This window comes from Echeneis naucrates, chromosome 17 (genome assembly GCF_900963305.1).
Source record: "Echeneis naucrates chromosome 17, fEcheNa1.1, whole genome shotgun sequence".
Taxonomy (NCBI): Eukaryota; Metazoa; Chordata; class Actinopteri; order Carangiformes; family Echeneidae; genus Echeneis; species Echeneis naucrates.
In genome coordinates, this window is record NC_042527.1 from 9,190,990 (window position 1) to 9,214,972 (window position 23,983).

Consider the following 23,983-nt stretch of genomic DNA (forward strand, 5'->3'; position numbering starts at 1 on the left):
GTACACTTCTTTTTTGCCCATTTTGATCCATAGTGGAGCTATTTCCAGAGCCTGCTCATGAAGATTTAAGTAGATAACAGACCTGTATAGACACCACATTCTTCCCCTGCCCTTTCCCTTTCTGCACTCCCCTCTTCCACCATTATTTCTGCCTTTTATATTGTATGTGGGCAGCTTCTCCCACTCCCTTTCTGTCTGCCCTCTTTCTCTGTGAGCGGACAAAGCCAGCATTGTCTGCTGAAATGCTGTGTTGCGAGGACAAACTTTGGGTCAGTGTCTCATGGAATGCCTTGAAAACCATCAAGTGAGGGAGTTAGTTAATGTGCGGGACTTAGCACAGTCCGGTTCGCTCCCTAGGCTACTTCTGGCTCCGTGACTCACCCAGTGAGTCATTACAACAGAGACAGGCCCTGTGGTGATAGCATGAAATGATATTTGCCCGACTGCCTCAGGGATTGTAATTCTAAATTGTGACTAATTTCTAGCTATGGTTTTTTCCGGCAGTGGTTTGTAGTGGCCAACTACTGTACTACAAACACATTAGCTGCTGTGTCTTTCTATTCCCTCTTGTCCTTCTGTCACTGTCATTCTCTGTCTTTGTTCTCCATTTCCATCTCTCCCACTCCAAGTCATTGTTTTGTTCCCTGTGCTTAACAGATGGACCTACTGTACCAACATGTTTCTCTATTGCCTCTCCCTATATTCTTGTCTTCTCCTTGTTATATGTTTAAAGCCAGGAAACCCAATTTACAATAAGACTATGGAACACGTGCACTCTTATCACACTGTGACAATATTTCCCCACTGGGTTTTCTTTTTGTTCAATCTTGTTCCCATCTAACAGCAACTTTTATGATGGTGTTTTGCTTTACTGTCAGAAGCTGTTTCTATTTCTCCAGCCGAGTCATGGCTGACCTGGTTAGACTACATCTGCTGCAAACAAACAACAGACTAACTGTGTATTAATGGTTTCCAGCTCAATTACACTTGATCAGATGGAAGGGCTTTGCAGGAACTTGGAGGTGTGGTGGAACAGTGTGTGTGCCAGGAGAAGCAGTGGGAGGGGCGGCTGTAAGCTGGTCAACATCCAGCCCCTCCAGGAGCGGCTCACTCACCCTGCGCACCTCCTTCGGCAGAGACTCACCTTGCTCAGGTCAGAGGGAGCTTTGACACTTGGTAACTTGGTACTTTGGTGAAATGGAGGACAGGATCACCTGCGGGCTGTGGCTGCTCGCCTTTCTGCTGGGATGTGCCCGAGTGTCGGCTTTCAACCTGGACACCGACAACGTGCTGAAGAAGCGCGGGGAACCGGGCAGCCTGTTCGGCTTCTCCATGGCCATGCACCGGCAGCTGGAGCCGGTGGACAAGAGAATGTAAGAGGCGGACTTCGGGGGTTGGAGGCCATTTCTCATGCTCTTATTTCCGAGGAGCCTCGCTGTTAATGTCTCTAAAATAAGTGCAGTAACCGTGTAATTAAAACGTCGCCGCAGCGCCGAGTCCATGTTTGGTAGTTGAAGGAGCAGGAAGGGTTAAAGGTGTCGCAGGTTCACTGAACACAACTTAACTTTTGATACAGCTGCCGAGCTCCGCCATAAGTCCCCATGCTGTTCAGTTTTACCGAGCCTCCATCTCCAGGTTACTCATTTATTCGTTTTTCCTCGTTCCGCCATACCAACGCTTCTAACACACGGGCACGCACAGGTGCACGCGCAAGTCTTCACTTCTTTTGGTGACGTCACTTGTGGCGAAAACATCTCGAATCAGCGGTGACATGTTGAGGAACTTTCACTCAGAGACTTGTCGCTTGAATACAGACTGACCTGAGATCAGAGGAAGTTTTTCCTTCTTGAATCTGGGAAGCAGCTTCACTTCGTTATGATGAACCGGGCAGACATGTCAAGCTGTGTAACTCAGGTTGAAGGTTACTTTAGTCAAAGTAGAGCCGACCTGTAAAATGCCTGTTCTCCAAAGTCAGGCTGTGCCTTTAAAACATCGAATCAAAATGTCAAGCATTATTATGATCACAGATGTATCAGTATCACCATATGTTTTGGATGTGAAATTCTAAATAAAAAAGGTAAATTACACGGGAATTATAGCTGTCAATTTGATGTAAAGGAGTGAAAAGAAAAATAATTACCTCTGAAATATAGTGGATTTGGATTAGTATCAAATGGCGCGCTCAGGTCATATACAAACATACCAAATATATCATTGGCTCCAGAAATGGAGTAATTATATGTTGTATGCTTGTTCATAAAATAGCAGGCGAAGCTATTCAAAGAACGTTATAATGCAAAGAGAGCAAACAGCATCCCCCTGGTGATGATAACTTGATAGTTTTATTACTATTAACAGGCTTTTTACAGGAAAACCCCTTAATATGAGAAATCTGCAGTCAGAGTTTAAATTTTTGTTGATCCAAAGCTTAAATGTCACAGACAGTGTGTTAAATGACTGCAGAGTCATTAAGAATCCTTAAGTCTGTAACCTTCTCCACGGAGGTCAGACAATGTTAAACCTAAACTTATGCGTTTCTTCTTCTGCTGCTTCTGCTGCTGCTGCTGATACACATTCACGTGAGCACAGATGCAGTTTGTTTTCTAGTTTAAGACTGTGTCTAAATCAAGGACACATGGTGAGCTGCACGAGACCAAAGCTGCTACCAACTTGTTGTGCTTCTGGTTGTAAACTTAAAAACAGAGCACTGTTGAGTTCTGTGAACCGAAAAACAGCACATGGAAGCGTTGGCACCGTAATGTAGACTTACAGGGAAATCAATCATTTGAAACTGCTCCAGCTTTTGAGATATAAGATTATGATGATATGATCAGACTATCTGACTGGTCAAACAAGATGAACAATTTCAATGTGTTAACTGCAGATTTGGGGAGTTCTGATGGGCATTTTTCACTATATATTAACATATTATATATATATATATATATACGCGAGGTCAAGCTGCACATAAATATATATATATATATATATTTATGTGCAGCTTGACCTCGTGTTGTTTTGATATCAGATGGGACTTCACTGAGTTTACTTGCTGTTTAGAAAATACAAAAATATTCTATATAATTGAATATTTAAAAAAAAATCTTAATTTTACAAAAAATATCTTAATTTTACATTATAATGCAGGTTTGAATTTATGTGTGCATGTTTGAGCAGGAAACCATGTTTGTTTTGCCATGGCTGTGCTGCTCTGCTGTTAGGTGGAATGTGCTCTCACTTTGGACTCTGTATGCACATGCAGTCAAGTGGTACCTGCCAATGCATTTGTGTGTATGTGAGTTGTGTGTTGTAATGGGGCTGATGCATGCTGTGGCTGAGGACTGAGGTGTGGCCTTTTTGTCAATCATTTGAAAAACTGTCAGAGACCTCTCTGTGCTACCTGATACATTCCTAACCTGATGCAAAAAAAGAGCAATAGATAGATGAATGTTTTTCTGTAGCCAGTGTTTTTCTTCTTCACTTACATTCAGTGTGCAAGAAGAAAGTGTTTGTGTGTGTGTGTGTGTGTGTGTGTGTGTGCTTGTTCCGCTCTTCTGTGTGTCTGCTCACTGCTGGGTGTGCTCTGTGAGTCACAATCCTCTGGTAGACATGCAATCCAACTTTCATTCTGGCTTCTTCCTCTGTTTTCATGCCCTACAGGAAAGAATTTTGCATGTACCTGCAGGAAAAGACAGGAGCTGATGGGATCATGTGTATGCATGTATCTTATTTGTGTGTGTGTGTGTGTGTGTGTGTGTGTGTGTGTGTGTGTGTGTGTGTGTGTGTGTGTTCCTGTGTGCATGTGTGTGTGTGTTCCTGTGTGTGACATTCCATGGTTGTCATAATTGTTAGATGGGTGAAGCTGTCTATTTAACATCCAGAGGGAAAGTACAAAATGCATAGTTGGACGAGATCGAGTGAGAGTTTAGGTCAGGTCAAGACTTCAGATTGAGTGTGAAAAATGTGGGTAAACAAGAATGCATGTGTGTTTGTGTTCTGGACTGTGAAGCAAGGTAGTAAGAGCAGTAGAAGACAGAGAGACATGTGTAATACTGAGGCCATCTTAGTGAGTAAGTGTCCAGTTGTTGTCAGAAGTTTACATACACTCCTCATGGGCAAGAATAGCATATTAACTTTGTGCTTTGAATGATTTATTTGAACATTTCTTTTTCCAGGGTGGAATGATTATACGATGCACATTATACAAGGCTAACATTAAGCTTATGGAATGGTTTCCAATGCCCCGACCTATTCTACATTTGTGGACAATGCTTAAAACCAGGAAACCAAGCAATTTAAATTAACTCTGCCAATTCAGCCAAGAAGAGTGTTCAAATATCAGAAGCTTGCTGATGGCTACAAAAAGTGTTGAGGTGAAAGTAGCTAAGGGACATTTAACCAAATATTAGTGGGGCTGTATGTAAATATTTGAGCCTGTATGTCTAATTTTGATCCTGTGTGGATTAGAGAAGATCCAAAATAGAGTCAAACTTTTGCACCCAATTCTTGTTTTTAAAAATCATTGAAGATGTGCATTGTATTCTACCCTGTAAAAAGAACGGTTCAAATAAATAATTTTAAGCACAAAATGAATGACATGCATTCCTGTGCTCCATATGATTTGTTTTATTAGAGTCAAGCTCTTACTCAGGTTAGTCAGGGTTAATCAACATGAAAGAGAGAGAGAGAAAGGTGCTGAAGAAAAGTAAGAAGAAATGACTGTAAGTAAAATACTTAGAGGAACATAAATCAGTTTTACATCTGTGCACTAAATATAAGCCTTATTTCAACCAGTAGGGTCAAGACGGGCAGATGTATGTGGAGAGAATTTAAAACATGTTATTGGTGAATGGATCTGCAACCTATTTGAAATTGAAGTTGATAGGGTGTTACCAAGTGATGGGTTGTACCCTCGGCGCCAGCCAGTTGTCTGCTAACAACCCCCCCCTCCAAAAAAACAAAAAACTAGCAAAGCACCACACACCTCTCTCAGTGGGATACCTCCCTAATGGTCACTGTGCCTGCCTGTGTGTCAGAGTGTCCCTGCTAGTGTGTATGCGCTTTACGAGTCATTGCACACACACACACACACTCATTAGATTAGATAAAAAGGCTGGGTTTCTGTCAGCATAGCAGCAGGACATCCTCCTCATGATAATAGTCCCTGACACATCATGTCACCATTTCAGTCTGCGGTGCCGTAAAAATAATCATGTGTGGCAATAAAGATGAAATGGGTCCACCTCTATTTGTGATTTGGATCATATATCAATAAGTGGTGTAGTTTTCTGCTGATTAAGTTATTAAATGTCCAGTTTATCAATGATATAGAAAATGATTTTATTTTATCTCTTATTTGCTGTCTGTGTTGCATTTGGGCTCAACAAGTTGATATTTTTGACTGAGGTTTAATGAGTTTCACAACCCATCTGTGTGGAAGTTGGAACGACTGTATCCATTCTCTGTGGATGCCACAACGTGTCCAAGAAACACTGACCCGTTTTTCCAGAGTCCATATGTGTTGGCAGAGCTCTTTTTTCCCATTCTCTGGCCTTTCCTGCATATTTCAGGAGAATGGGATTGGAGATGTGCCCATCAGGGATTTACTGTTAGTCACAAATCTTTTCTTTGAAGAGTTGATTAATTTAAATCAGACTCATACTTGATAGACAGGCACACACCCTAACATGTTTTTCGTTGGGTACAGCAGTGCACGTAGAGTTGGAAAATTTGTTTATGACTATGTGCTCTCAAGTGTTAAGTGGAATATTCTCTCTTCTTGAATATTTGCAGAATGGATTGGATACTAAATACCTGGGATGACTTTACAAATTATAGGGTTGACATTATTGAAGTAAGGACAAACCAATCTAGTGGTTAAAATTGGATAAATAGCATACACTTGTCCTACAATCAGAAGCAATGTCTCTCTATTGTTCTTACCTCTCTTTTTCCAGTTTACCCTGGTTAACAGCAGCATTAATGATTTTGGGTAGGACTAACAAGCTGCATTTTTCATGTCAAAAAACAAGATTTATGGTGTTTGCTAATCCAGATTATCGTGCCACCTGAAATGAATATTCCTCATGATTTACGTTGACTTAATAAATTAGCCTCTAGTTTCAAATCTTCCGTGTGCAATTAGTGTTTGCGGTGCTGACTGTGGTCTACCAAGAACATGCTGATCACATTAGGGCTCAGGCTCTTCACTCAAACTGTATGTCTCTGTAAATTCCCTTCCAGATGGTGTATGTATCTGAGAATGCTTTGTGTTCCAGCTAAAAAATGGCTTTGCCTAATGTCATTGGTTGCAGACGGCATGCTGCACAACGTTAACTCTGAAAGTCAGCGGAGAGACAAAGCAAAAAAAAAAACCAAAACAAAAAACCATGGAGCACACATGGACACTGTGTATTGACAGTGTGCATGTGTCCAACTCATCACTGTAAACCTCCACAAAGGATCAGTCTAAAAGGGGGACATCTTTGACTTGTTCAATTTAGTCTGTAGGATACCCTGGGAGCTGGATGCCAAGGTCTGGGTGTGCCATTTGCCCTTGTCCTACATCCACAAAGGCAGTCTCTGTGTGTGTGTGTACGCGTGTGTGTGTGTGTGGAGAGAGATAGAAAGTCTGGTTCAATCAACCCCAGCAGGCGTTTTGAAAGGGCTCTTTGACTCGTTTGGACCATGAGGACATGGAACATCAGTTTGTGTGTGTGTTAATATGGCTGCTGTGTGACACATTAGACTGGAATGTGTTATAGGATAATCTTCAAGCGAAAGAAATGCCAGAGTGCGTCTCCGTTTGAGAGCCGCCGCTTTATTCTCAATACAACTGTGCATTTGATTGAGTTGCATATTGTGTTCGTCTCAAAAGATTTGTGTGTGTCTGTTGCAGGCTGCTGGTTGGTGCCCCAAGAGCAGCAGCCTTACAGGGTCAAGTAGCTAAAGTGACAGGAGGACTCTACAACTGCGACATGGGCTCCAACTCAGATTTCTGCACAAGAGTTAACTTTGATAATGAAGGTGAGATCTGCTTTCACCTGTGCATTTCTGTGGTAGATGTTTCGGCTACTTGTGGACGTTTACGACAGGGTTTCCTGTATCTGTCCCTGTCCTCTGTCTCTCTGCAGAGAATACAAATGTGGAAAGCAAAGAGAACCAGTGGATGGGAGTGACGGTCAACAGTCAGGGCCCAGGAGGCAAGATTGTGGTAAGATTGTGTGTCTTTGTACCTGAGCCTAAACAGTTTCAACTTAGTATTCAAAACAATTTTTAAATGATCGAAAGAGTTCTCTTAAGATCAACAAAATCTTTCGTATTTGAACGAAGTCAATGGAGATGTAACCATTTTTACACTACATGGAAAGAATAAAAAAGTTTATTGTATAATTTATAATGCAACAGATGTATACACTAACTAATGTTTTTATTGTCTACTAAGGTATAGAGAAGACTGTGTATTAATACACATTTCAAAATTTTGACAATCATTGGACATTCACAAGGATTAAATCACACATTTTCTGTAAGAAGCTTGTTTCGACAACTTTGTGTCAATGTTCCACAACAATTCAAAGATAATGAATTTATAATAATATAAAATAGAGAAAGGCAGAAAATCCTAATGTCAAGTTTTTATGTCATAAAAATGGAATTGCTTGTACTAGTCTGTGTGCGCAGCAATCTCTGTGGCATTATCTGCTCAAATAACAATAAAAAACTACTTAATGCATCTAATGGGGACTGTAGCAACTGGCTTCTTTCCCACTTCATTCCACAACTCAACTATGGTTTTCTGCTTCCCTGGTAGACCTGTGCTCACCGCTACCAGCGCCGGAGCAACGTGAACACACCCATCGAATCCCGTGACATCATCGGTCGCTGCTATGTGCTGAGTCAGAACCTGGTCATTGATCCCAGCGCAGCTGAAGATGGCGGCGGCTGGCACTTTTGTGACAGCCGGCCCAGAGGCCACGAGATGTTTGGCTCCTGCCAGCAGGGCCTCTCTGCCACGTTCGACAGGGAATACCATTATCTGATTTTTGGGGCTCCTGGAGCATACAACTGGAAAGGTAGTCAAGTGTACTTGTGACTTTACGATGACTTTACTATGAGCCAAAGATATCCCATCCCTCCTCCTTCTTATCTCTGCTATTCTCTTTCAGGCGTGGTGCGTTTAGAGCAAAAGAATGACACCTTCTTAGAGATGGGCATTTATGACGACGGCCCCTTTGAGGCAGGAGATGAGAGAGAAAAGAACCCTGACCTGGTCCCTGCTTCTCCCAACAGCTATTTGGGTAAAAATCTGTCTTCACTGTCACTTCAGTTGCTCATTTACTAAAAAAAAGCATATTCAGTAACTGTAACTAGGTATCATTCAATTCTGTAAGCAAACATTGCCTTTGTCTCTTTTTTTCAGGCTTCTCTCTGGACTCTGGCAAAAGTTTGGTGAACAAGAGTGAGCTGACAGTGGTGGCAGGAGCTCCTAGAGCGAACCACAGTGGGGCAGTGGTGCTGCTGAAACTAGGCCCACCCTCAAGCAACATCTTGTTACAGCAGTATACCCTGGAAGGGGAGGGGCTGGCCTCGTCTTTCGGCTACGACCTGGCTGTGCTGGACCTAAATGGGGACGGGTGGGTGATACACATCAAACTCTGCTTTCAAATGTGCCACTGTTGCTCTGTACTCACCATCATGTGATGCTGATGTCTTTTAGTTGGCAGGACATAGTTGTGGGAGCGCCTCAGTACTTTGAAAAGGATGGAGAAATCGGTGGAGCTGTCTATGTCTACGTCAACAAAGCAGGAAATTGGAACAAAGTCAAACCAACCAGAATAGACGGAGCTAAGGACTCCATGTTTGGCCTGGCGGTGGAAAATATGGGGGACAGTAATTTGGATGGTTATGATGGTGAGGCTGCAGTGTTTTTACATGAGTTCTCATGTCTCCTACCGTCTCTCTGTGAATGACCACACTGTGAATCGCTGTCGTCTTTCTGTACAATAGATTTTGCTGTGGGGGCTCCTTATGACAATGAAGGTGCAGGGGCTGTTTACATCTACAGCGGTTCAGCCACGGGACTCAGTTCAAAGAAAGCTGTGCAGGTATGCCATTAACTGGTTCAATAGTTTGCTTTACTTCAACTTATTTCGAATATAATCTGTTCAAAGATTTTGTTTTGTGAGGTAGGAAGGCTTTTGTTTAAAAGTGTCTTTCTGTACGTGTAGTTCGGGATTGATCTGCATGCTCTCAGCCCAATGCAAAATCATAAATGTGGTTTTTACTTTAGTTTTAAAAGAAAATGTTTTTTTCTCTGTCTAGGTGCTGTCCGCACAGCCAGAAGTGAAGATGTTTGGTTACTCTTTGGCAGGCAACATGGACCTGGATAAGAACGCCTACCCTGACCTGGCTGTTGGATCTCTCTCTGACTCAGTCTTTGTCTACAAGTAAGTAAACTGACAATCTCATTTGATAACATCACCTCTGAACATGTTCCCTGTGATGCTGACTGAGCTTGGTCCTCCCAGAACCCGTCCAGTTGTTAAAATCCAGAAAGAAATCAAGTTCTCACCGAAGGAGATCGACCTTACTAAGAAAAATTGTGGCAATGCCTTCTGGTAAGTTTTAGCTGTTGTATTAAACATAAATTATATAAGAAATTATGCCAATGCTGTGTCTGAATGTGGACAAACTATGCTGTATCTCCAGCTTGGACATTGATGTGTGCTTCTCCTACACTGCCAATCCCAAGAGCTATGCTCCCAGACTGAGTAAGATATCCCATTTTTTTCATCTTAATCATGCTTTCTCTTCCCATCATTGGAAAATGTATATTTGGCAGGAAGAATGCTCCATATTATAATGATACACAGGCATAAGGAGTAATGCAAAATATTCTCTCTTTGTTTATACTCCTCACTCTTGTGTCCTCTCATCTGTCACATCCAGCGGTGGCGTACTCCATCGAGGCAGATGGTGACAAAAAGAAGAACGGCCTTCATCCCAGGGCAACCTTCATTGACTCCTCTGGCTCTGAAAACAGCTACGAATCCAAAGGAGTCCTCAACATAAACAGCAAAGCAACAAAACAGTGCATTAAACGAAAACTTATGATTAAGGTAGTGACTGGGAGATTAGTCGACTCATCAAACTCAAACTCATCAAAGTTTGGCGGTATGTAATGGGGCCCGATGTTTTCAACCTGCAGGAAAATATTCGAGACAAGCTGCATGGGATCCCTATCGATGTGTCTGTGGACATTCAGGACGCCAAACGTAAACGCAGGCAGAGCTCAGATCAACTGGCACCAGTCATGGACTCCAATGAGGCAGCGATCACTCGATCAGAGGTGTGTGTGCATGCCATGCAACATAAAAACTTATTATTATTAGGGGTAAGAGATTTTCTCTTCTCTTGGTGTGACCTTTTTTATGCGAAATGTGTAGGTGCAGTTCCTGAAGGAGGGCTGTGGAGGCGATAATGTTTGCCAGAGCAACTTGCAGGTGAAATATCGCTATGGCCAGAGGGGAACTAATGAAGACGCGTTTGTTCCATTAAAAATGTAATCACACACACACACTTGTTTTTCATAAATGTATAGTTTTCAGTGTGTGTGATGATAGAAATGTTCATAAAATCTTTGTGTTTGAAGGGAGAATAATGTGCCAGTGATCTCACTCAGTGAGCAGAAGGATATTGCCTTGGAGGTCAAAGTCACTAATGCCAATGGAGATGATGCACACGAAGCCTCTCTAGTGGTCTCCTTCCCGCCCTCCCTGACCTACTCCGCATTTCGTGTTGCACCCAGTGTGAGTCTCCTTTTCTCTGACACACACTCCCGCTCTCTCAGTCTCACACACACATACATACATATCATTTTGTGATTCTGACCGGTACTTGTTGACTTCAGGACCGACAGGTGACATGTGAAGCCAATAAAGACGGTTCTAAGGCTGATTGTGAACTTGGAAACCCTTTCAAACGTGACGCAGAGGTGAGAGAAAATCACATTTACTCCTGTTTGCCTCCTCTGCACTCGTGTCATAGTTTACACATCCGTGTGTTTGTTTGTGCAAATAGGTAACTTTCTACATTATTATGGGAACAGGACGCATTTCTCTCAACATCACTGAACTGGAGATTGATCTTCAGTTTGAAACGTAAGTGGATCTCAATTTACAATCTGTCACACAGCTAAACAAAATGTGCTTTCAACGTTTGTAGGGTTTATGTTAATCATACTGTGACCTCTGACCTGACAGGACAAGTCAGCAGAAGAAAATAGCTCCTGTTAGAGCAAAGGCAAAGGTGGCCATTGTGTTGCAGTTGTCTGTATCAGGGTAAGAAACACATTTATGTGCTAAAGCATACATTTATGCTCAGAATCATGCCACTGATTACATGTTACTGTCTTTGCAGACTGGTACAACCATCTCAGGCCTACTTTTCAGGAGTGGTCAAAGGTGAGGCTGCCATGAAGGCTGAAAGTGAAATTGGCAGTGCTATCACACACCAGTTCAGGGTGAGTAAATGGAAATCTACTAGAATTGCACGCTTGAAGTGCATCTGTCTGATTCATCTACCTTTTTGTGAATCAGATATTCTGCTTTATTCAGATTCACTAATAAATTAATGAAAGTTAAACACTCTTCCTGTATCCTGACAGATAATCAATCTGGGAAGGAGCTTGACGGACTTTGGCACAGCCACCCTGACCATCCACTGGCCACATCAGACAGCACAAGGAAAGTGGCTGCTTTATCTGGTGAAGATCACCGCCACAGGAGTGGAGAAAATGGCGTGCACTCCTAAAGATCAGATCAACCCTAACAGAATGGTCAGTGAAAGCATCACATTTATTTGTGGTGGTTTAGCCAAATTATTTATTATTGTCCAAATTTGCCAAAATACATTTATGCATTTCTATTTCTGTAGTTGAGGTAAATTTTTCTTCCCTTCTTCAAGGAACTAAGTAACGCCAGGAGAAAAAGAGCAGCCACAGACACTCAGGGAAGTGAGGAAGGCACCATTTCCCGTTATACTGACAAGAAATCAGCATCTCTGGTAATATCACACAGCTAAATTCTATGCTACTCTATTTGTTGTGTTCTACTCTGAGCAGAATCCAGTAGTAACCCATACTTTGTTGACAGTCCTGTGATAGTGGGGCAAAGTGCATTATCATAAACTGCCCCCTGCGGGGCCTGGACAGTAATGCAGTCTTCACTCTCCACTCTCGCCTGTGGAACGGCACCTTCATCGAGGTAACTCCTTACCTGAGTCCTTTTACTCAACTGTCATATCATGCCATGTTTTATGGCAGGCTGAAATTACAAATGAAATGTTCAAACTTTTTTTTCTTTTATCGTTTTTGTCCTATTGCCTCTTCTAAAGTGTAAAATGACTCATTATTTAATAATTTCTAATGTGCATGTAAATAATTTCATTGATCCGTTCATAATTCGCGCCCGACATCCTCCATATAAAACCAGTAGTTCCTCCCATTAATAATCATTAACATGATGTGAGGGTCATGGGTACTGAGGGTGAGGACCTCTGTGGAGGTTGTGTAAGATTCGTTCTGCCATAGGGGAAATTATTGAAATTGTTTAATGTTGCCTTTGTACGAAAGTGACTTGGTATTCTCATATTTTCTTTCTGTAGGATTATTCCAAGCTGCATCATGTCGACTTGACTGTGAAGGCCTCTCTGAAAATTGACAGTACAAGGAACACAGTGCTGCAGAATGCTGAGTCACACGTAATAAAACACAGCAGAGTATCATATAAGTGGTGTGACTAAAAATGCATTTCGACCCAGAGATCTTACTGCTGATGTTCTCCAGGTGAAACTGACGGTGTTCCCAGAGCGGCGGGCTGCTCAGCAGGCAGGAGTCCCCTGGTGGATCATCGTGTTGTCCATCCTGTTCGGGCTGCTGCTGTTGGCCCTCTTGGCTTTCCTTCTCTGGAAGGTAGGACTGAAGGACATAGGGCCAGGATACACTTACAGACCCAGCTACTAAAACATACACACACACACACACACACACATACGCAGCTACAGTCACAAGATAAAAATAAAATCTAAATCAGATTTAAAAGTTGGGCATTCAGTTCAGCATGTAAAGCATTTCGGTACATTAGGTACATTGGAGGCACATTACAGCAATTACACAGATTTTCTAACAATTTGCCTTTCCTCAGTGTGGAGTCTTTGGAAAAAAGAATAAAGACAACTCACCAGAAAAAGAGACACTGACGTCAAATGCATAAAAAAGAGAGGGTAAAATTACTACAAATGAGTGAATCTTCTCTTCTTGCTCCTTTTGCTACAAGGGCACTGCTTTCTGGTATTTGGCAATGAGGCAGAGAGCAACTGTTTCTGCAATCAATTTTCACAGAAAATCTTTTTACACACGATCACGTGTGGATCATTGCGATTGACTTGCATGGCGAAGGGAGGTGGCGGCTAGTGAGCAACAACTGTGTTATTTAATATTCTCAGGAACTACACTCTGGGGCCCGCTCTGCATCTTTTTGGGTTTCTCCTCTTCTACTTTAAGTTTCTTTTTTTACTATTGCACATGCATTCATTTGGTCTGAAGGGTCTAATTCTCTCGACTAAAACAGGAGCATTAGAACATAATTTCTTTCTTTCTTAAGGAGAGCAGATGGCTTCCTGCACCCCTTCAGACTCACTGCATCTTGGTTCTTGCCTGTGAAACAGACTGATGACAATAAAAGCATCTTCAGCTGTCTTTGCTTCCTCCAACTTTCTCTAAATAGCTTTTTGTCAAACAATATTTTGACTTTGAACTTGTTTTCCCTTTCTCCTCCGCAGTGTGGCTTTTTTAAACGTGCCAAATATGAAGAAAGAGTTCCCAGTTACAATGCAGTTCGGATCAAACGGGGGGAGAGAGAGATAAACCCTGGAAATGGCAAATGGGAAAGCCAGGAAAAGAAGTCCTGGATGACAACCTGGCATGACAATGAACATTACTCTTAACAGCCACAGAAATCTGGCTCAACACAGATTCCTGTTGCTTACAGTTGAACTCCCAATTTCACAATTTTTTCTTCTGCCCCATCTTTGCACAGCCTGGACTGTAAATATAAAGAACAAAGAAAATCATTTAGGTTTTGCGGGACTAAATACTTGATCAAATACTTTGCTTCAGTGGAAGGTTCGGCCTGAGGTAGTCTTGTTTGAATCAAGGAGAGTTGCAGTATGGGAGATGGTCCTGCACAACAGCGTTTGGTCTGAGTTTCATAGCTTGTTTTGAACAATGACTGGTTCACAGTGTTGCCTGGGGGAGGGAGGGTGGGAATATGTGAGTGTTTCTTGATAATTTTTTTTTTTTTGTGAATTATTTTGAATGTTTTGCAGAACTGTTTGTATTTATTCTTTGTGAGGAGTACTTTCTGTTACATGCTGTACAGGCCAAAAGATCTTGTAGTGCATCCATATAAGATGCCTTTCCCTCAATTTAAGCACATTTTGAAAAATTATTTTAAAGTGCAGCTGCCTTAACTGTTGAAGCTGCGTGTATTTCGCACTTAAAGTGCCTCAGGTTGTATATTGAGGAAGAACTGAAACTTGTACACCTTTGTGAGACTGGGATTGTAAACTTGCCAAGTGCCAAGCCTCTGCAGAATTCACCATTAATTCCCCACCTCAAAGATTGGAACAGTGAATAAAGAGTTTTGAGAGTAAAATTTTTGTTAGTCTTGTGCTGTGTGCCTCTTTATTCAAGGCTAGTTGTTTAAGAGAACAGCAGGAAGTTTAAAGCATTATTTATTAATACATAAAAAAGCATTTACAGCAGATACCTGCACACATAAAATCAGCACATTGTCAAATATTAAAATCATTCTGAGGACAATTGAAGGTTAAAGAAAAAATTAAACAGCCAAGTTCTCACACGCTGACTGACATATAGATAGAAATGCACACTTGTGAGTGTGAGCTTTGGTGCTGGCAAATCTGTGGTCTGAAGAGCCAACCCATCCTAATTGATTTCTACCAATGTGAGGAACAGAGGGTGTGAGTGGAGATCCACCAGTTTCTATTACCCAAAGAGAAACAATTGAAGCGCGTTTCTGTCAAACACGCCCTCATGCTGGTGCGTTCTCTCACCTCGCCTCCGTCTTTCACTTCATAAGAGAGACTCAGTCCTGACAGTTTTGCCACTGCATCTGACGTCTTTTACAGACGTCTCCAACGTCATCCTAACTCTCTCTTTTGCTTCGTTGTCTTTTTCCAGGATCGCATTTCTCTCTTTCAGCCCATTCTCTCCTTTCTTATGTTCTTTCTCTTCTCTTCTCTTCATCTCCTTCAGCTTCTTCTTCAGAAAGGCCCGGTCACTTTGACTGCAAACCCCAAGAGCCTGATGTGAAAAGAAAAAACAAACAAGTCTCACTTAAATAGTAATCACAGGTTGTGCACCATCTATTATAATGAATTGTGATTTCTATATAATGCAGTGAGTGTTGATTGAAATATATTTAATTAAGGTAAGTGCACAGAAATTACTGACAAGTGTGTGTCCTTATAAGGCTCAGCCAACAAATCTTATTTTTTTAACACCTTAATATAAACATTTCTTTATCAAACTCATTAAATAAATGAAAAACAAAAAAACATAACAACTGAGGTTCATTCCACTGATCCTAACAGCTAATTAGTTATGGTCTTAAAAACTACTATAGTTAAAATGTTTAAATTTTTAGTATGGAATGAGATTTTCAGTATATCATAGCTGCTCACCTTGAGCTTCTCACTGTCCATGTTGAGCAGCTGTGTCCCGTTAACTCCTCTGGCAGCAAACTGAGAGGTGTATTGATCCATTTTCAGGGCAACTAACCACAGACAGACCTGCTGGCTGTTCCACTCCATCACGGGCTGACTTTGCCAACGATTGTTGTTATTGCTGGGAACCAGGTCATCGTCCAAAGTCTGACAGGACACCAGAGAATTTGAAAAGGACACAAAAAGAGAATAATTAAGGCAGAGAGTAGCTTGGGAAAGAGAAAAAAAAAATGAAGGCATGGAAAGCTCCTTAGGGAAAGAAGCTAAAGGAAAAGCAAAGAAAAGGAGGGAGAGGATAGACTTACCTCAGTGGAGGAAAAGGTGAAAGTGTGAGAGTGTCCAGAAAGGGAGTGATCAGAGGCATGAGCTACAATGCTGGAGCTGCCCACTGGAGAGCCAATACTCTGGAACCAAAGGACACAAATCTGGGCTGCCTAAGCTCATCTGTTGCATGCCAACACGTGCATTGTTTTGCAAGAAGACTTTCACTCAGAATATTGAAAGAGAGGAAAGCGTGCAGAGAAGCCTGTCAGTCTGCTTGGTCACTAAGAGCCGTGTAAACTTCTCCCTACACATCCATAGCTTTTCTTACCTGGTCTTGTCTGCCCGTGGTGGTCAGGTATGGCAAACTGCTGCTGGAAACAGATCGAAGCCTCTCCCTGCCTCTCTCCACCTCCTTTTCCCTCCCCCTCTCTCCAAACCAGGGAAAGGGCAAGCAAGAAGGCATGGAGGTGACTGAACCTGTTGGAGATACTCCAGTGGGCTCATCCACCAGGTCACCACAGGAGCTCCTGGCAGAAAACTGACTATATTTTAATCAACACATGTAAAAAAAAAAAAAAAAAAAAAAAAAAAAGCTGTGGTGAAGTCGCAATGTTCCCATCAGCCTTTGCTGTATCTCCAAAGAAAAACCTGTTTGAAACACTTCCTTTTTCAAATTTTCTTACATTTTGTGCATAAATCAAAATGCCAATTAAAACAGGCAATGAAAGGTAATTTGGCTGAATATACAGAAGTGCAACACAAACAGATACAATAATTCAGATCTTTTGCTCTCTCTCTCATTTAGACTGGCGAGAGGCTTTTATTACAGCCCTTTCAAAGACAATTCAAGAAATGCACCCTTAATAGCTTGATTTTTCCCCAGATAAAACCCCAATTCTTTGTTTGGTTTTTGTACACGAGGCCTTATCGCACCTGTTGTTCATGGACCTTCTGTTAAGCTTTTCACTTCTCCTTTTGCTGAGAGACTTGCGAAGACCACTGAAAAAGAAACACTCATTAAAAGTGTGAGAAAAAACACAAAACGGTTGACACAGTGTCTACAAAAACAACCATGGTGACAAATGAACAGGACTTTGCTGAAAGATGGCCAAAGTTATAGCTTTTAAAATCCCAAAACTCAGAATAGACAGAGACACCTGAAGTCTGGAAATTTCCTTTTGGACTTTCTGGTCTCTGAGGATTTGCAAGGTGAAGGAGTGACAGTGTCAGTGATATAGATGGGAGGGGTGAAGATGGAGCCAGCGTTGGGATAGGGACTGAGGGCCGAGAAGGAGGAGCTGCTGGACAGGTCACTTCTGCTGCTCCTTTGTGCCATGGTGGGAGCAGACAGCAGTTGGCTCGCCTGTGGTGCCTGGACTTCAATTTCCTAAAAGCCAACATGTGAGGACATGGGTCATTTTAAGTGTCACAGTTTGAAAACAGCAAATTTAATGCAGTTCTGTTTCGGCTCTGCCTCTTACCTGTTTTCTAAAGCTCTCTCTGAGTTTGTCTCGTGAGGGTGGGTGGCGCTTGGACTTCTGGGCCAACTGAGCTCTTGCTATATGAGCACTGGAGTCTAAACGTCCTGTATCAGGGACTGGAATATGCCAGTCTGGTCCTAAGACAAACACAGGTTGTGGTTTGGAAAGAGAAAAAAAAAAATGGTCCACCACCCCACTGCAAAGACATTTACCTATGACTGAGGAGTCCACAGAGTAGTTCTTTCTTGCTCCAGGCTCTTGTCTCTCTTGCTGTGGCCTCTGTGACAAATGATGCGGAGAGAATGACTGCAGAAAGGTGGCAGGCTCAGCAGAATAAATCCATACAGTCGTGGGACAACTGATCTCACCTGGATTTGAAGCCTTTCAAAAGTGTCTCTTTGCTTGTTATCTCTCTCCTCGATTTCTTTTCTCAAATCTTCCTCCCTTCCCTCTTCCCTGAAACAGATCATCTAAAATGTTTCTTTCCAAATCTATGAGGGGAAAATACTGTGAGGACACTTGTACTTCCCCCTTTGTGAGTGAGGAGGTGTATAGAGAACAGAGTGAATGACAGTGCCAGTACCTGCTCTGGTATTCTCTGACCAGTCTTTTGGCCTTGCTGTATTTGATCTCTAAGCTTTCTGATTGGCTCTGGGCATCAGCCAATCGCTGGCTCACAACCCTGCACAGTGTCTGGGCCTCCTGCCAATACCTGATAAAATAGAGGGAGGGTCTGTTAAACACATTTTTAAAAGGCCCGATTGTTACATAGCTCCTCGACATGATCCTTTTACAGACTTTAATCTTCCACATAGTATTTAACCTAGAACTGTAGCACATCCGATCTACCATTACAGAGCACACTTGTATGATATACACTATATAAAAAAAGTCACAAATGGCGATTAAACAAAGTCTATAGCATAGTACTTCTCTAATTTGTCAGCTTTCTCCTCTCCATCTTCTGCTCTCTGCTCTAGCTCAGTCTTCTGGCTTTCCCAACACGCCTGCTTCTCCTCCCATGCCCTTAACTGGAAAATATGACAAAGGATGATACACATTTTATGCATACATGTAAAAAAAATCATGTCAGATGCACAGAGGGGAAAGAAAGGGCTTTGACAACAAACAAACAAAAACATATGTATGTTATATCATAAAATTCAAAAACTATTCTTGGAGTACAGCAATTGCGTTACTTCTCCAAACCTCTTACTCCACAAGTGGTGACACAACAAATGGTGTATTCGCTGATCAAAGACAATTGGCTCCAAGAAAGCAAGATTTTCAACTGAAAGCCTTTTGCCAGCCCAGTTATGTCACAGCGGTGATTACTTCAAGGCAAAGGCAGAAAAAGGAACGCTGACGTGGAGAAGTGTTGGAGCACGGCCCATGTCCTAATAACTCCACATCAAGCCATCTCATACAGTTAAATGGGTCAGACTGTTCCAAATACAGATTAAAAAAGGTAGTCTATTAAAGTGAGCACAGTGGTTTGTACATGTGTGTGAGAGCGAGGTCTCAAGCTCAGCTGTGTGACCTACCTTTTCTCTCGCTTGGTGAAGCTGGCTTGTTCTGTTTCGTAGTTTTGACTGAAGCTATGGAGTAAAAAGGGCAGAAAAGAAATATAAATGCATCAGTTCAAATGTGTGTGAAACTAGATGCAGTTTTACATCAGAAAGAAGCAAAAATACTGGCTACTATATATAATATACTATATTACAAAATAAATGTAAATATAAAGTTGTTTTTCTGATGCAATGCTTTAATCAATATTAATTAAGTAATCCATGTGTAATGTAAACGTTACCTGCTGGTATTTAAGGCAAAGCCGGTAGCTGTCCAGACTGGAAAGAAAAGACACATCCTCCTCTTCATCTTCTGACTCTTCTTCAGTCAGTGAGCCGTTTTTGAACATGCTGCCATCCTCATCTTCACCTTCGCTCGCTCTTTCCCTCTTCATATAGAAACACAAACACACAGTAACGGTGAAACAAAGCTGTATGTTCATTCTTAACAATGCCACTCTTTGTTGAGAAAACACACCTTTCTGGTTGTTTTATCAATTTCCAGGCTTTCATTGATCAGACGTGCCACCTCACTCTCCACGCCCTCTTTCTCACGACCAATCAAAAACCTGCAGATGGAATAAGTTACAGCTGTGAGCACTCACCACGTCGTATAGCATAGCAAAGATTATTTTCTTTTTTCGACATTTCTAAACATAGACAGGCCAACAAACAAAACTGTGACTGTGTTGCTTAAAAGGTTTTGCAGATCTAAAACCTGGTTCAGAAGAAGCACATTCAAATATAATAAAAATTTGAAGGAAGTACTCCAGATATTTGCAAAGTTTTGCTGACTGGCATGAGAAGTGCATTGTTCTCAGCAGACAGTTAGGAATGTTAATTGCAGTAAATACAATATTCATATGCAGCCAGTTGGTTGAAGCAACTATATCTACTGATTTGGTCCTTTTTAAACACATATCTTACCATTTCTGTTCCATCTGTAAATAAACTAAATTCTGTAAGAAATATTTTAGAGGACTGATGCTGCCACTCATGAGCTAAACTGTTTTTTAATCTAATATATCAAATACCAGGCTGATGGCCTTTCTAATGACTTCTAAATCTACAGTGAGCAAAACAATAGACTGAAACAATTTGTTGAAATAGTGAGAATACAGAAACATATATGAGGCTGTTTGCTACATGTACAACAACTTCCTAAATGTTTTCCTTTGTCAAGAAATCTATGTACAAAACATCACTATGTAAAATGTTATGACTTACTTGACCAGGCCTGATGTATTCTTCAGAACTGTGGCGGCAAACAGCTGAGAGACTCCAACCAAACTTAACCCATCCACCTCCACTATCTGGTCATTAACCTGTATCCTAACAGACATGGTAAAGAGAGAAGATACTGTATCACTCTAATGAAACCATGCTCAAACCCCAGTGGACAACAGACTGTTGCTGAGAGGCACCTTCCATCCTTTTGTGTTGCTCCTCCTTCAGTTACTGTCTTGACGAATATTCCCAGTTTTTCCAGTCCTTGATCAGCCCCTACACCCATTCCTATGATACTGATACCCAAACCATCATCCCCTAAAAGAGAAAAGACACCAGGAATTGGTCCTAAGAACTGTTGTATCTAAAACCTCTGTACTGAAAAGAAAAAAAAATAAACACCTTGAATGTGAAGCTTGCTTTGCTGTAAATCTATTTATGTGGGCTCTAATATTTAAAAGGCCACCCAAATAGACACTTAAAATAATTAAAAGTAAAACAGAGGCATATACAAACCCTTTTCGATCTCCACTGGAAAGACATCCATCCTGTCCACTCTCTTCTCCAGCTCATACTCCGCTGAGGCAGACACAGGGTCGATATCTTCATTGTGTCTGTCATACTCTGAATTAGAATAAGTCCTGAACACCTGACAGACAGTAAATAGTCAACATAAAAATATAAAGAAAGCCCCAACAGGGCAGGTCAAATTTAGGGCGAGTTAAAATACAGTTTCATGCATTAATAGCTGGTGCATGTTTGCTACTGTACTAAGAACCATCTGCAGCTATTGACACAACAAGACACTGTTTATATTGGCAAATATGCCAGTGAGGTTGGGTGAGAATCAGAGCAAGTAAACTGCACAAACAGTTATAGGATTGCAAAAAATCTCTGTGTACACTTACACAACTCCCACTTATCAACTGCTAATACTACACTGACCGCTGCTGCAGAGGACATGAAACGTGCCCCGCTGTTGACACATGCACCAAGAATTTTTCCTGTACATCTATGTCAAAGCAGCTGAGCGCTGAGTGCTGACAGAGTGGAGCATGTGGGATCTTGCCTTTTCTCCTCCCTATATGAAGCAGAAAATAGCTTTGGGCTAAAACTTCTCCAAAGTGGATTAAAAAGCTGAAAATGACATTCACACAAACTATCCAATGAAGAGCTTTCTTAAATCCACAGCTTTAGAGACAAGTGACCCTGCAGCTGTCATGTTGATATGGATAAAAACTGCTGAAAGCCAAAACTTTAACATTTCTTTACCTTGATTGGTGCTGAGGAGAACTTGACCTTTCGTTTTCCCTGCTCTGATGCATCCTCGTCATCCTGATCAGATACACCAGATATTTCCTCATATTCCAATAAAGTCTGATTTTCTGCACGCAATGACTTCTCAAAGTCCTGGCTTGGTGATGCTGAATGCGCTAGGTGACAATGGGATTCAGGATCATACACAAATGCTTTGTTCTCAATCCCACAGATTACTGAAGATCCTGTCTGGTCCTCTTTGCCTCCTTCTGTGTCACCTTTTCCATCACTACCTCCTCTGCAGGCCACATACTTAACCTTGTCATTGGCATGCACAGACGTATCTTCTTCTCTCTCTATTCTTTCTTTCACTTGACTTTGTCCACATTCTTCCTCTCCACTTCCACTTTTCCTCACAGCCTCATTTTCTTTGTCACCATCTTCCCCTTGCATCATGTCCTTCCTTGCAGAGGTTTCCTCCACTTCTGCATCTGTCTTTTCCTTCCTGTCGTTCACCATCTCTGTTGACTTCTTCTCAGCTTGTGCCATAAACTCTCTGTTCTGCTCCTCCCTTTTACCCTCCCATTGTTCATTCACCTGCTGATACTTGTCTCCTTTACTTTTCCTTTCAGCCTCAGTCTCTCCTTTACGTGGCAGGCTGGTAAATAAATGGCTCTGGTGTTCTTCTGAGGGAGCCATTGTCCTGCCATCTCCTCCTAGTTCTGCCCTGTTACCAAATGTGTAAGTTCCTGGTATCATTTCCATGCTTGATTCAAAAACATCATCCACGAGGGCCTCCACACTTTCCTGTACGCCTTTTTGCTCCTTCTCCTCTTCAGTCTCATCACTTTCTGATGACTCTGTCTTTATGTCGACAAGTTCTGCTCTCACTGGCTCCTCAGGGGTCAAAGTGAGGTCAACATTAGCACCTTCTGGACTTCCTTCCTCTGCTTGTGCTCCTGTGGTCTGACCAGCTCTGTCAGGATAGGAGGGAGATTTGTTGGATGTGTCACCATGACCATCCACTTGGAGAGATTTAGAGTGTCCTGTCAGTGACACCGGGGCGGGAGGCTTTGGTGAGGAAACATTTATGAGAGGTAGATTTATGGGTTTGTCTTTATCCAAGCGTTTCCTTTTGCTGCATGCCTTCTCTTCTCTCCCCACCTGGCTGTCATCTTCTCCGTCTACTCTCCCATCAGCACTCCCCTTGCTCCCTCTGCCAGTCACTGGTTTTGAAACTCCACCAACCTCCATTCCTTTTATCTCAAATAACCGGCGGGTAACAGTGAACTTCTGAGCCAGAGCAGCTCGTTCAATATCCGTTATCTCATCTGATCTAGAAGGTTTATCTTGCAGAGAGGATTCAGTAGACATGCACGCCACAGCACTCAGAACAGATGAGCAACTTGTGACTGGACGTCTGGATCTGGAGAAAGGTGAAGTTTGGAGTTGCTGGTTTGGATTGTGGGGAGACACAACATGCATGAAGCTAGAACACAGCAGAGGCCCACCGTCTTGTTTAAGCTGCTTGCTGTCCATTTGGAGGAAGATGTTGTCTCTAATTTTGGTCCCCCTGGTGCTCTGGATCCTCCCTCTACTGCCTGTGCTGCTGGTGTCACACATCATGGGATCTGACAGGCTGGGGTGCACAGCAGAGCGGTGGGCAGCAGCAGCTTTGGTCCCTTGTTGGAAACTGGTCCCAGAGTCAAACGAACATTTAATGGCGTGGAAGTCAGACTTATAGGTGATCCTGTGAGGAGAAGCACTTCGGCCTTTACTGTCCGTCCTCATCATTTGAGAAAGGAGGTTCTCTGGAGTTGGATAAAATAGGTTGGTTAGAAAGCCTTCCAGGGACCAGGGTAAGTGTGGAAAAGGTGAATAATAGTTGAGGATTTGCTGGTGGAGTCGGATGGCCGGAATAAGGCAGGAATGTGCTGGATGATGAGGGCTGGTGTTTTAGGAGGTTACTGCATTTGTTGGATGGCAGCAGGTGGCAGGAACAGGACTTGGTCTGTAAACTTCATGGTCGGGTAGCCCTCTGGCGCTCTCCCCAGCTGGAAATTCAATTTGAGAAAAGGTGAACTCTTTACCGTTTAAACACGCTCACTTGGGCGAAATTGTCGATTTGTTTAAATTCCTACCAGGACAAACTACGACAAATTACTTGGAGTTGTAGACAATAAAATAAAATAAAACAAAACAAGTGATTTGCGGACTCTTTCCCACAATCACTTGACACTAGGAGACCAGAAGAAAGATGAAAACGTAGCGACTGACTGAGTTCATCCACACAGGTATTTATAATTACCTTGTTTCCGACAGCGGCAATGAAGTCCTCCTTGCGCGGCTTTCAAATCCCGTCGGGAAAATGATTGG

General features: G+C 42.2%; 2 protein-coding genes across 2 annotated transcripts; one reads left to right on the forward strand and one right to left on the reverse strand.

The window, feature by feature from the left end:
* The first annotated feature begins 1,106 nt into the window (after nucleotides 1–1,106).
* On the forward strand, nucleotides 1,107–14,316 carry LOC115057969 (integrin alpha-6-like). The gene is made up of 25 exons (XM_029525234.1): nucleotides 1,107–1,373; nucleotides 6,899–7,026; nucleotides 7,134–7,213; nucleotides 7,814–8,075; nucleotides 8,169–8,300; nucleotides 8,423–8,636; nucleotides 8,720–8,913; nucleotides 9,010–9,101; nucleotides 9,340–9,449; nucleotides 9,531–9,620; nucleotides 9,712–9,773; nucleotides 9,952–10,121; nucleotides 10,211–10,351; nucleotides 10,449–10,564; nucleotides 10,655–10,811; nucleotides 10,913–10,996; nucleotides 11,083–11,162; nucleotides 11,265–11,342; nucleotides 11,422–11,524; nucleotides 11,669–11,839; nucleotides 11,968–12,066; nucleotides 12,156–12,266; nucleotides 12,667–12,762; nucleotides 12,848–12,973; nucleotides 13,843–14,316. The coding sequence occupies exons 1-25, from the start codon at nucleotides 1,198–1,200 to the stop codon at nucleotides 14,005–14,007; spliced, it is 3,237 nt and encodes a 1,078-aa protein (XP_029381094.1). The 5' UTR covers nucleotides 1,107–1,197; the 3' UTR covers nucleotides 14,008–14,316.
* Nucleotides 14,317–14,880: 564 nt separating this feature from the next.
* On the reverse strand, nucleotides 14,881–23,398 carry LOC115057587 (neurabin-1-like). The gene is made up of 17 exons (XM_029524744.1): nucleotides 21,623–23,398; nucleotides 20,867–20,999; nucleotides 20,548–20,668; nucleotides 20,351–20,455; nucleotides 19,602–19,692; nucleotides 19,366–19,512; nucleotides 19,100–19,153; nucleotides 18,486–18,586; nucleotides 18,139–18,267; nucleotides 17,924–18,011; nucleotides 17,768–17,834; nucleotides 17,556–17,692; nucleotides 17,232–17,461; nucleotides 17,008–17,073; nucleotides 16,403–16,601; nucleotides 15,769–15,957; nucleotides 14,881–15,388 (listed from the first exon to the last, which is right to left on the reverse strand). The coding sequence occupies exons 1-17, from the start codon at nucleotides 23,396–23,398 to the stop codon at nucleotides 15,158–15,160; spliced, it is 3,864 nt and encodes a 1,287-aa protein (XP_029380604.1). The 3' UTR covers nucleotides 14,881–15,157.
* Between the last annotated feature and the right edge of the window lie 585 nt (nucleotides 23,399–23,983).